Source organism: Nylanderia fulva, unplaced genomic scaffold, assembly GCF_048542155.1.
Source record: "Nylanderia fulva isolate GAGA-0341 unplaced genomic scaffold, ASM4854215v1 Scaffold7, whole genome shotgun sequence".
NCBI lineage: Eukaryota > Metazoa > Arthropoda > Insecta > Hymenoptera > Formicidae > Nylanderia > Nylanderia fulva.
Genome location: NW_028190807.1, coordinates 6,299,209 through 6,312,739, shown reverse-complemented (window position 1 = coordinate 6,312,739; position 13,531 = coordinate 6,299,209). Strand labels below are relative to the sequence as shown.

Here is a 13,531-nt window from a genome sequence, read left to right as displayed (position 1 = left end):
CATCGTCGTATATGGACCCGTCAATGTTATACACACATCCTTGCTATCGTGTAACTATTCGGCGAACACGATGGCACTATTTCATTAATTAACTAATACACATGTACGCAATCAATTAGTATTGCGAGTGATATATCTGCCCGTCGTTCATGTAAATCGATTTGTCTCTTGACAATTACATTGTCTGTTACATACGCTTTCTGTGCGCTGATGTTTCGTATACCTATAGAATTTCGAATTCGTAAGACTTCGCGGCACTTGTCGGAAGCAAGGAAAATTGAGGGAAGAAAAGGAACGAACACGAGGCGATAATATCTCTCGAATGCGAGAGGATCGAGAAGGCAACGTTTCAAAGACGCTTTATTTTCTTTTTTCTTTTTTTTTTTTTTTTTTTTTTTTTCTACGCGAGCTATTGCTATTCGATCTTCAAGGAATGGTCGTGAGTCTTGCTCGTAAAAAGCATTTGAACTTGGCGAATTCGCTTTTTCATGTTGCAGTAACATTTTCGAGATACATTTTATTCCGAAGAACAAGAATTGAAGGAAAAATTTTTGAAAATACGAACAGCAAACTTCTCTCCTCCTTTTTTCTTTTTTTAGTTCTTTGCCAAATGCTGACAGTCACTGTCTCATCACTCATCACATGTCGAAAAGCACACGAGCATATTAGCTCTTTAACTATATAAGCGCGCTTTCGTCTAATTTCTCTCAGAATCGATAAATTCGCGACATTCTATGAACAGCATCGCCGGTTATAGACGAGTAAAAACGAAGCTAATTTTATATATTATATATAGAACACACATATAATCAGTTTTATTTCTATTAATATAAATAAATACGTTTATTTACTAGTTGTATATATAAAATCGTACATATGCACAAAATATCTTGAATCATTCTTGAAGCATTTAAATATAGTGACAAAAATTTTTGAAAAATATTACTATTTTCATTCAACATATTGATTTCTCGATATTTATGGTATTTTTATAATTATTCTTGGCTGGAAAAATAATAATCGCATAAAGCGTAAAATAAAATTAAAAAATATATGTATAAATAGGAGGAACTCTATATAAATCTCGATTTATTCTTCGTTCATATTTCCTGTCACATTTTGGTCATACTTTATGTAGGCCGTATTTCTCGAGTTTATCTCTCGTTACACGTTACAAAGTGATTGCCACGATTGATTAATTACCGGTCTTACGCGGAAACAGGGCAAAATGACCAAAAGCAAAAACTTGTTTTGTGCGGTAATCTAGCGGAAAGAGAATAAAGAAGGGAGGAAGAAGAGGGAGAAGAAAATAATATATTATTCGATTTTTGTCATTAATTGCATCAACCACTTCATTCCAAATTCTTCTATTTCAAGGTCACCCAGTTTAGCCATTTTAACGACTTATTGTTCTATAGCAAATACATAATTTATCGTTCAATAAAATTGCACTTTAGAAGTGTAAAATGTTCCACATTACACAAGCAATAATTCAGTTTCTTCGAATCTCCATCAACATCCTACAAATGCGGGGTAATCTTCCGATCAGGAAAAGATCGACCCTCCACTAATCGCGCCTTCATCTATCATTATTGCCATTATACATACATATACGATCCCGATTCGCCGGGGAATTAATCCCAAAATCTTCAAGGCGCGATTTCGTCGTATATGTAGGTTCTAGTCTTTCTTCTCATTATTTTTATCTTTTCTTCGGCGAAGGAAAGCATAGGGTGTCCAGCAGACTCAATGAAAAAAATTCGCTGATTTTTTCAGATTTTCCAAGACCAGAAATTAATTTTTTCCCTGATTTTTTAGTATTATTTTTTCCAAATATATAATTTGCATATATCTATATGATAAATCAATTAAATGTTAAATCATGAAATTCTCGAGATATTTTTGTCAACAATGAAAAACTTCAGAAATTAAAACAAAAACTTAAATCAATTATACAACCTGCATTATGTACGATAATCGAAACAAACATGTCAACAACAAAATTTTATTTAAATAACATCACCTTTATTTTATTTATATTACATCAAATTTTTTTATCTTGTCTAGTCAAAAAGAGAGAAGTTTATATTTATTTAATAAAAAATATCAAATTATCGAGACGAATGTGGAATAACATGAAAAAAATCCAGATAAATAGTAAAATTCCCTGACAATGCCCAGATTTCCCTGACCGCCAGACACCCTGGGAAGGAAATCCAGCCTCCGTACGGTAATTCCCCGCGAACTGTTGATCGTTACGTCATTTCCGGCATACGTCCGGGTCGCCGGTTCCTCCGCGCATCTCTTTCCCCCCTCGCATCCCATGATATCCGCGCGAACAGACTCCAGAAGTGTGTTCTCACGTCGTCGTCGTCGTCGTCGTCCTCGTCGTCGTCCCTGACGGTCTATAGACCGGCGGCACGATGACGGCGGTAGGCCCGGCTGCGCGGACGACCAAGCGCGCCGCGCGAGGCTTTTAGTGGGGGTGCCGGTGCGTCGCGACGGAAAAGGGAGGCTGGCGGGGGGTCGGGGGGGGGGGGAGGGTTCACCGCCGACGCAGGGGGCCGCAGCGCCGCGAGAGAGTTCGCCCGTCAGAGAGCCGGCAGCCCGCAACGCGAGTGTTGCTGCCGAGCTTTGATAAGGTCGAGAGGGACCGCACAATATATAAGCGCTTGTGAGAGAACTGTCAACGTCGCTCGTCGCCGTCATCGTCGTCGGGGTTGTCGTCGACGTTTCTAGACAGCAGAGAAGAAGAGAGTCCATCGCGAGGAGAGGAGAGAAGAATTTTCGCGACGTCGACGGAGAGGCTTCCCCACGTCGGGCAAATCGGAGTCGCGTATAGAGGAAGACCATCCGTCGATCGCCGGTCTTCACATAGTTCTCTCTCTCTCTCTCCTCTCTCTCTCTCTCACTCTCTCTCTCTCTCTCTTCCTCTCACGCTCGGAATCCATCGTCTTCGGAGACGATCAGCATCGACGGTCCTCGGTATATACACGTACACATTCTCACCCTCTTGTCTTCTCTATTTCCCTTCCCCATTCGCTATTACATATCTTCTCGATACTTTAAGCTCAATCGGCGAATCTCGCACAGTACTTTTCGCGGCGCGCAAAGGGAAAACGAAAGGCGGGGCCCTGGCCGGGTCTCGAGAGAGAGAGAGGACGAAGGGATAAAGGACAGCTCGGTGACGTGCCGTTTCCGCAACCTATCATCCCTTCGAAGGCTCATCCCCGGCCATTCCGTTCTTTCACGTCATCGCAGCAGCAGCAGCAGCGGCTCTTCGGGATACCTGGAAACCGATTGCTCGAGACTTCCCGGCACTCGGAATATATTGCTGGAGGGCGTAACGAGTAATTAGGTGAGTTATAAGTGGGAAACTTGGTCGATCGAAATTTCCTTTAGGTGTCGGCGACCGCTCGTTGTCGTCTAACCGGGTCACCGGGATGGGAAGCGTGCAAATCGAAATGACGAAATTCGCGCCGACGATTTATTCTCGCCTGCGAGATATGTATCACGTATATGGATTTTATCGCCCGCTACCGTCATCGTCGGACGATCCGCGAGAGGGGGCGACTTGTTACCAAGGGGTTGCACTGCAGTGTCGCGGTTACGTGGTGGGGCGGTCTCTCGTCATTCAAGTTTCACCGATCTCGATCGAAAAAAAAAAGAAAAAGAAATCTGAAAAGAAATCAATGCGAGAGGGAGAGAGTGGTATCGCCTGTTTCATCCCTGTCCGTCTGACCGGACGCCGACAATTATCCCTTCGTGGCGCACGGAACGTAAAGTTGATCACAATTCGGTCAGCGGGAACGTGTTCGACCGTCGTCTCCCCTCGTCGTCTCCACAGCCAGAATTTGGATCAATGATCTAAGACTAGACCACGGCACGGGGGGTAACCCGTCTCTCGTGCCCGTCCTGCGCATTGCACCCCGGATGTGATATAGCGCCGCGTTTCGTGTCGAATATCCTGCGCAACGCGTCCGGCCCCGGCGACGTGCGTGCGGAACCAGAACGAGAATTGAGCGAGGATCGCCTCAGCTCCGATATTCGCGATCCGCGATTTCGACGATTTCATCTCCCTCTCGAACTTTCCTTTCGCTGAGCTGACTGAAGCTCCCGCGAGATTCCCGGGGGAGCTGATTTCCCTTTCGTCGGAAAGTTCGGGCTCTCGAAGGTTTCCACGGGAATATCGATATACACCGATGTTCGACTTAGCTCGTGGGGAGATTATCAGCACTATTATCTGTTGGCTCTTCGCCTTCTTAGACTTGAATCTTTGAAAAGTTATTTAAAATTTTCCCAGAATTATTCTGTAGGTAAATTTCCAATTTTAAATCAAATTGAACGACCGACTGACGGCATACATTTCCCATCTAATTTCCGTAAAAATTTTCAAATTTAAGTAGATCTAGATTCCCCAATGAAATTCTTCCGAAAATGTAGTTACAAACAGTTAAAAAAGAGACCCCGAAAAATATATTTGAATAAAAAATTATCTAAAAATTATTCCCATATAGATATTTCGTAATTTTATTTGAAATTTCTATGGGATAAAATTCTGGGAATTTTGATTGAAATTACGAAACATTTATGGGAACTTTTAGATAATTTTTTATTTAAATACATTTTTCGCGGAGTATATTTTTTCAACTGTTTGTAATTCAATTCTCGTAAGAATTTTAATGGGAATCTAGGTCTACTTAAATTTGGAAATTTAATTTTATAATTCAATTAAATTAAAAAAAAATGTTAATTTATTTAATTTGAAAAAAAATTTTTTTAATTTTATTTAAAATTTCTATGGGAATTATCTATGGGATAATTCTGAGAATTTTTAATAAAATTACTAAAGTATTTAAGAATTTTTTGATAATTTTTTCTCATAGATAATTCCTATATGAATTTTTCAGAATCGAAGAACGGAATTGATATATTCTCTTTGTACAATTGCGAATAAAATACACGGTTAAAATTGTTCGATTGCTAAATAATTCTTCAACTTTCCCGAAGAATTACACGTTAATAATTATACACGTTAAATTGTTCTTCTCGCTGAGACTTTTTTAACGCCGGCGCGAACAATTGATCGCTCCGTCGTAAAGTTCGCCGGTACGTACGGTCGTCGGCCATAAAGCGAGCATTAGGAGGATAATATCGTCTTCATGGGGAAGAGATTACGGTTCGCGACCGCGTGAGACTTAAAAGAAGAAGAGCCAACGAAAGGCGAAAGCGGTGCTTTGTGCATCGCTCTACAACCCCTCGCGATGTCAGATCTCCACTTCTATTTCGGCCCCGAGGTCCGTTTCATCTCCCATCTCGTACGCGATGCAGATGGAGCGTCCGTATGCGAGATACATAGAATGGTATAATGGCGCGGCAGACCGACGTAGATTTAACGAATAATTCTCGAATGATAGCCCGGGAAAAATTTTTTATATATAACAATATAAAATTATATAGAAGTATAAAACATTATACTCTTATAATCGCAACATTATATATGAAATATGTCCATACACATAATTAGATAAAAGTGCTTTTTATATATAATTATATAAATTTATTATATATATATATATATAATAAAGTATTTCTTCATATATATAAATATACCTAATTTCACATACTTAATTTAACAGGATTATATATGAACTTTTATAATTTATATAATTATGTATAAAAATAAACATATTTCACATATAATTTTACAAGTATATGTATAATTATATATAAAAAAATTGTTCCCGGGAGTTGAACATAAATCTACTGGATGCCGGCTGAAACTTTCATTCTCTTCTCTCGCGTCGCGTCAAACGCGTTAATTGCAATTAATAGCATATGTAACGAAGAGAGAGAAAAAGAGCAATAGCAGTAAAATGTTAAGTCGCTGCCACGCGTTTCTCAGCAAAAAATTTTAATGCATTTTTTCGAAAATGTTAAAAAGTTCCTTTTTCAAATTTTATACATCTTTTTTAGCGATGTAATTTTCGTGGTAATTTTTGTGTTTTAAAAACTAATATACCACTAATTGAGGCGCGTTAAACGTTGTAAAAAGAGAATTAAATATAGCAGCGCTTGTGCGAAAAGTTGATTACAGTTAAATGAAAAAGTAGAAACAGATAGATTAGCAGCCACTTAACATGCCATTAATTAGTAATCAGCATTCAATTATGAGACAGTTTTGCATCTTCATATACGCGCGTATTTTTTACGTTTGTAAATGCATAATTACAACTCTAAATAGATCTGAATATTTCATCTGATTTATCTGATTTAAGAATAAATTATCATAAGATTAATCATTTAGACAGGAGAAATCATTATTAATGTTTACCAGATCAGATATGTTTGCCAATAAAAATAACAAAATAGTGTTAATTACTGGTTAAGAGATTTTATTACGAGAGAAAACAAATTCATATACATAAGAATTTATTATACATTTATTTTTTTTTGTAAACTTTATTATACGTGTGTTTTCCTTTGAAGAAGATAAATCTTTTTCTAATACATTGAGATTTCTACGCTGAAAAAATTTATTGAACTCGAAAAAATATTTATTTCAATACTGCTTAGTAAATCATTTATTTGAAACTATATAATAATATTGATTTGTTTCAAATGAATAATTTATTAGGCAGTATTCAAATAAATATTGATTAAGGTAATAATTTTGTATTAATATATATTTAATATATTTGATTTTTTTTAACATTAATTTAAATTCCATAATCTCTATTATAATAATGTAGCAATGAGTACCACGGACCCTGCCGGGGAGGGTGGAGGAGGAGAGGAAAGCGCCACGTCGACGAATGTCGAACAAAATGCATCTCCGAGTACACCGAATACCGGAACCGCGGTACCAGCGACCGCTCAACAGCAACAGCAACAACAGCAGCAACATCCGCCGCCGTCGCCCCTAAGTGGCTGCTACCTTCTCGTCGTGCTTCCTGAGCCTCATACTGCACAACACAAGGACCTCATCTTGAACCGCCTCGCGAAAGGTGAGTCGTCATTTTTGCAAATCGCCGATTAATTATTGTCACGATTGTGTCTCATCAAGGACGCTCGGAAACGGTCATTTATCGCTACTATTATATCATGAGATTATGTACTATTACGTACGATTAATGAAGAAACAGTTATTTTGTGCACGAGATACGTGACTTTTTTTCGAGCAGAATCGGCGACGCTTCTTCAACATATATACGTAATTATTTTAACAGCACGGATTTCACGTATGCGTACGATTACGTCTGATATTTATACAACTATTTAGCGTATTTGTATGAGAGAGTATCGAACACGATCTTATATACAGGTCAGGACATTCATTAAAATGAAGTGTATAAAAAATTAATCAATATGGCGGCCGACTCTCAGGCCTGTCGTATAATATAATATATTTATTATAATATATTTTACTACTTTTAAATAATTTAATAAAAACTATACTTAATATTTAATATTTATAATTTCCGACGGTTTTTTAACATTTTTTTTCAATTGTGCATAAGGCTCTAACACAAAACTGTCAAAATGAAAAAATCTGCGCTGACGCACATTGAACAAATCGGCCTGAGTTGGCAGCCATATTAGTTAGATTTTCTTACGCTTGACAGCACGTAGTCGACATAGAAGTGTCCTTATCTGTATATAAGATCGTGGTATCGAACATGACAGCACGATTGGCATGCAGCTTGAATAAGAGTGCACTTGTAAAACAACTTATTTGCATTTCGGTCAGATTTTCCCTTCGTCGTGGGATTAACTAAGATTGCGCGTATCCGTCGTCGTTGCACATACACTTCCTGGACGTCAGTCTAACGGTGCCCATCCTCCTTCGCTTATATTTCCCTTCCTTGAATTATCGGACAGACCGAAGTCGATGGTTGCTAGGCGGACCGTAAAGCGAACTGTTTCTCTTTCTCGCGCGCCTCGCCTCTTTCTCCTTTATTTTTAATCTGCATACAGACGCACGATATCGTGCCACCACTAATTTCTCTGTGTTGATTCATTTATATTTATGTTTGCTCCGTGAGCGTGTCGGTGAAGCGAGCAAAGCGAACGACACGCTTTTTAATCGCGCGTTCGCAAGCTAATACTAACACTCATTGTCCTAATAATATGGAAAACAACTTTGCGAATTAATATAATCGTAAGAAGATTGCAGTATCAATTATAATTAAAGTTTTTTAATAAAAATAAATTTTCTGATTATTTTTAAATATATATAATATTTTTGAAAATTTTAAATAAAATATTCTTTCCAAATGTGCATCATTCTCGACGATTTCTTATAACATTTAATTGCTATTGTCATTACTGTCACGAAATTATTATTGTTCACAATCGTTATATGCGAATATACGCTTGGCATTCATAATAAGGCACGTCCAAACGTGGTGCACATATTTAATTAGACATAAAAAATCGATGAAAAGAAATACATCTTTACGCATCTATTTTTACAGCAGTACAGGGTGTCTAAAAATTTCAGTGATAGAAGAAAATATCGCAAAACGTATACGTGATTAAAGAATCTGTAAAAATTAACATTCTCGGAGCAGGCGTATAAATTCGGCGCATTTTTTTCTTAACGCGCTGGCGCAATGTGTCCTTGCAGCCAGCAGGACAGCGAAATTCTCTAATGCGTTACTTTATCGTGTAGACATATATTAAAATTAATACATGCGGCATTTTTTAAAGAGAGGAAGGAAAGAAGAGGGGAGAGTCGAACACGAGGAGCCCGTATCGTACGTGATTTCCGCATTGCGCCAACAATGATTTTTAACGGCGCGCTCGTCGGCGCCTCGTTTAGCGTTTATCCGTCGGTTTTTCAATCCTTTCCGCGTGCGCAAATTGTATAGCCCGCGCAGCATTTGCATTTGCAACGATGATCTTGCAAAATGCCATTTGATAAGGCGGCTATGCCGCTATATGGCTATGCCACTTGGACTAATGGCAGATCGCATTTATCGAACGTATGTGTAGTTTTTGAACCTACGCGATTAAATATATTATCTACATATTTTAATTATTATAATTAAATAAAACAGCGAATAACGTATTTTAATTAAAGTACTATTTCATCGTCGTTCTACGAAAATACGTAATAAATGTAGAGAAACTGAATGGTTTTTTTAAAGATTATTTTCTCAAAGATTTTAGGCTTATATTCAATTTATTTTAAATTATTCAGTCATTATTCTTTACGATACAATAATCATATTATTATTATTATTATTTTTGTCTTAAGTCTAGAAAGAAAAATGAAGAAATTTGAAAAATCTCGTTTGAAGCTGACACAAAGATATTCAGAACCGACATCGGGATTTGTCTCTTTAGGTTTAAGCTCGCGGGAAAATAGCCGCGCAAAAACGCCTTCGAAGCTCCGACGTTTGCTCTTTTCATCGTCGAGAGAAGAGCGTTTCGTTGCTTCTTCCCTCTTCGCGGACCTCCGCGTGGACTTCCTCTCTTCTTTCGTGTAAATTTAGCGGTAGATTTCGAGTCTACGAGAGACATTTGCTGCGCCATTTATTGCGCGTGTGCGGCCTCGTCGAGTTCTTAAATATACACCGAAAAAAACGCGCGATTTCGCGGATTCTCCGGTTCGAGCTCGTCGAATCCTTGTCACGAGCAAGTACGCTCGTTTTCTTCCTCCATCTTACAGTCTATAGCAGTTTTCTTGCTTCTTAACGAGATTCTAAGTAGACGTACAAAGAGCTTTAGGATAAGCGCAAGGACGAATACAAATTGAAAGACGACAACAATTTGCAATAAATTTAGCAAACATCAATTCTCGTTTAAATAGCAAATTTGAAAAGAACGAATTTTAATGCGAATGTATTAGCGTTTTCTAGGTCAAAAACTTGAGTAGAACAAGGCTCTTACAATCGCTTACGGTGTCTTCGCGAGTCGCTCCATTTCTTCGTACAAAGCTCGAGAAGTCCTTAAGGATCCTCGTTTTTGACAAAGAAGAAATTTTGTACGCCCAAGCAAGCCTTCGATCTTTCAAAGGCAAATTGCGAATCGTTTTTGTGCTCGCTTACGAAGTTACCGGAATCGTAGAATATATATCATGGGATATACGTATGATATATATAGCACGGTATTAAATTGGAAAGAAAAGCATAGCTTTCTGAAAGCGATATTTTCCGGTGATTTTTTTTCGGCGCATAATCCCGATTGCGCCACAAGCGTCGCGATAATCTTTTTTTTTTTTTTTTTAAATTTTTTCCCCTTTTCGTTTCCCCACGTACATTTCGTGCAAGGTGTACTTTGCAACCAAGTCCACGTGCGGTGTATGCGGAAATGATGATAGCAATTTATTTTCGACACACACGGCTCGCGTGCGGCTCCTTCCGAAAGGACCTTATTTTCGCCGGTCCGATAATTCAGGCGCACAAAGGGTTTTCGTATGAATAATTAAAAAGCAGTTACGTATTCCGCTAAATAAATTCTTGCTATAAATTTTCGCCGGAACATTTCTCTTTATATTATATATATATATATATTTTATCCTTTGTTAATTAAATTTTACTGAATCTTCCAGGTCGATATCGAAAATTAGATGTTTACGCCGTAAACTCCATCCACGTTACGTGCACTTTATTGATATCTTTACATGTTACGTTCGTTCTATTTATACTTGGTAAATAGCTACGTTTACGTAGGGTTATTTATCGGAAACGCATACATTCTGACAAGTCTATCTATAACGATTTTATTGCACGTTGTTATGATTTAATATGCCGTCGATCAAGATTTAGCGCAAGTTAAATCTCTTGGGATAATCAATTTTCTTAACAGTCGTTCAAAACAGCTGTTTCAACAGTTAATAAAATAGAGTTCAGTATTTATTTAAATTGACATTTCTCCGCGGGAAACAATTTTTTGTATATAACAATATAAAATTATATAGAAATATATAAAATTATACGTATAATCGCAAAATTATATATAAAATATGTCCATACATAATTAGATAAAAGTGCTTTTTATATATAATTATATAAATTTATATATATATATATAATAAATATTTCTTTATATATATAAATATGTTTCATATATAATTTGACATGACTATATATAAACCCTTTTAATTTCTATATAAATTTATATAATTATATATAAAAATGGACATATAATTTTACAATTATATGTATAATTATACAATTATTTATATATAATTATATATAAAAAATTTTTCCCGAGTCTCTTTCGCTGTGACAAAAGTTAGCGAATTTTGCGTTGGATACACAGCTACACTAGGTAATAAATCTTGAAAAAAACTTTCATGACTTTTAATCGAGTCTGACATGATTTTCTACATGCCGCACACGTGGACACCAAGTACGACACGTGTACACGTGGTTCACGGATTCTTGTTCATACGAGCGCGCAAAAGCGTGCACACATGTGTGCACATCAGCTCACGTTGTACATCTATTCTCTGCTCCACGGGCGGAGGGTTACAGGCCTTAAATGTCCGTTTGTATTTATAGAATCCCGACATGCACTTCGGGGAACCTCTCCTTTCGCCGATCTCGACGACGATATACGCCCCTGATGTCGCGCATTCTCTCTTATGTTAGTCAGACTTGTCTCTCTCCGCGATGCAAGAGTTTGTTCTATGAACAAATCAAAAGCCGCGCGCTCCAATGTTCTTTCAGACTCTTATTCCCTTTTATATATCGCTCCTTAGATCATCATTAGTCATGGCAGATAACAGAAATAAATAGAGGGCTGTGCTCGCGAAAAAGCAATAAAATCTAGTTTTACTTCTTCTGCGCGTATATAGAGATATATATGTATCTATATAGATTTTATAAGCACTCTCAAAAAATTGTCGAAAATGTACGTTCACTTTTTTTATTTATTTGATCGAAAATTTCGTCGTTTGTGAAATTATTTCGCAAATGATATTTTAAATTGAATATACATAACGTATTCCTATTCTGTATTCAAATGTATGATATTGTAATCCTATATAGACATGATATATGCTACTGAGAACTAATATTCGTTTTCATTAATCACGTCCTAAATATAGATTACCTTGAATTTCTTGACCCAGTAGGAAATAGGCAAAAACGTGTCCTTAATACGATTTGTCATATCGTTATGAAGGCTTAATACCTACGATTTCTCTTAACGATGGTTTTTTTTGCTAGCTTTCTAAATCGATATAAGCGTATTAACTTTAAATTTTAATGATAATATTTATAAGAGAAAAATTTCTTTCAGTTTTTTTTCAGTAAAGAAAATAATAATAAAGAATAAAATCACTATGCTTCATTATTTTTTAAAAAACCAAGTTATTTTTTCATGTGTTAAAAATGATTGTTTTTCGCGGCGAAATTCTCTGAAACTCGCAACCCGCGTATAAGTTCGTTAATCGATGGCGAAATGCATTATTTACGACGATTATAAATGTAAACCCAGATAGGGGGGTCCGAATAATTTCATAGAATTCAGTCTGGCATTCCCCACGCAATTCGTTCCCATGCCGTGCGTGACGCACCTTGCTTACATGTTTTACAGGGAATAGGGAATATTGTATCAATTATGAATTTCAGCGAGGTACACATTTGCTGGAAATCGCAGGGCGATTGGTTTCCTCGAAACGATGGGGTTGAAGCCGACACAATTTTGGGGTGATATTAGATTCGCAACATCAACATTTAAAATTGATATGCAAGATACGATTTCTTTTTGAAATGGCACGTGCGAAATTGGATTCACGAAATTAGTTTCGTTCGCCGATATATCAATTTAGAATCGATAAAATCGTCCAATCAGTCGCCCGTGTCATGTAGAGACTCTCGGGTCATCGTCTCTAAATATTCACATATAATTATCGGCGTTCGCGTATGTCCGAAAATTCGCGCGCAAACAATCACGTGTTGTGTACGAAAAGCATGCAATTACGCATATGCGAACACAGACGCGTATGTGCTTGATTCTCGTGCGTACTACATAGTACTCGAAAATGTTAGGATTATCGGTTTTCCGAAATATTGATGGGTCATCTATATAGTACAGTTTGTATCGCTGCGCCGCGGCGATACGGCAAATACGTTCTCGACAAATGTTCCGAGCTGTAAATCAGAATTTGTCACTGCAAATGTTAGTTGAGTGTTCGTCAAGTTTATTTCAATATTTACATTTACGAAAATCTAGTGCGCGTAAGATGGAATACACGTATATATGTATAGAAAGTTTGACATATTAATATGGAACAAACGTGAAATTAATTCTAGTCGTGTGATATTCTGTCTCTCTCATCCTCTCTCTTTATTTCTTTCTAACAATATTCTCTATACTTTCTCAAGTATGTGTTACGTAATACATATAAATGAGACCTGTTAGATGACACCGATCGATTTTCTGATCGTATCATCTGCCACGAAATTACGTTGTAAATTTGATAAAACGGTAAATTTAGCTGCCCAAAATTGCAATGCGAAAATAAGCGGTAATTTATTGCTTGCCAAATAAATTTGAGAAATAATCAAAAATA

General features: G+C 37.1%; 2 protein-coding genes across 2 annotated transcripts in view; one reads left to right on the top strand and one right to left on the bottom strand.

Annotated features, from left to right (window-relative positions):
• RpL29 (ribosomal protein L29) overlaps positions 1–13,531 on the bottom strand; it is a 112,661-nt gene that overhangs the window by 28,040 nt on the left and 71,090 nt on the right. The window lies entirely within an intron of this gene.
• LOC114940815 (uncharacterized) overlaps positions 2,589–13,531 on the top strand; it is a 48,366-nt gene continuing 37,423 nt past the window's right edge. Inside the window, 3 exon segments of the mRNA XM_085488455.1 lie at positions 2,589–2,985; positions 3,094–3,358; positions 6,753–7,007. Of these exon segments, the coding sequence (XP_085344581.1) occupies positions 6,755–7,007 (253 nt within the window). The 5' untranslated portion in view covers positions 2,589–2,985; positions 3,094–3,358; positions 6,753–6,754.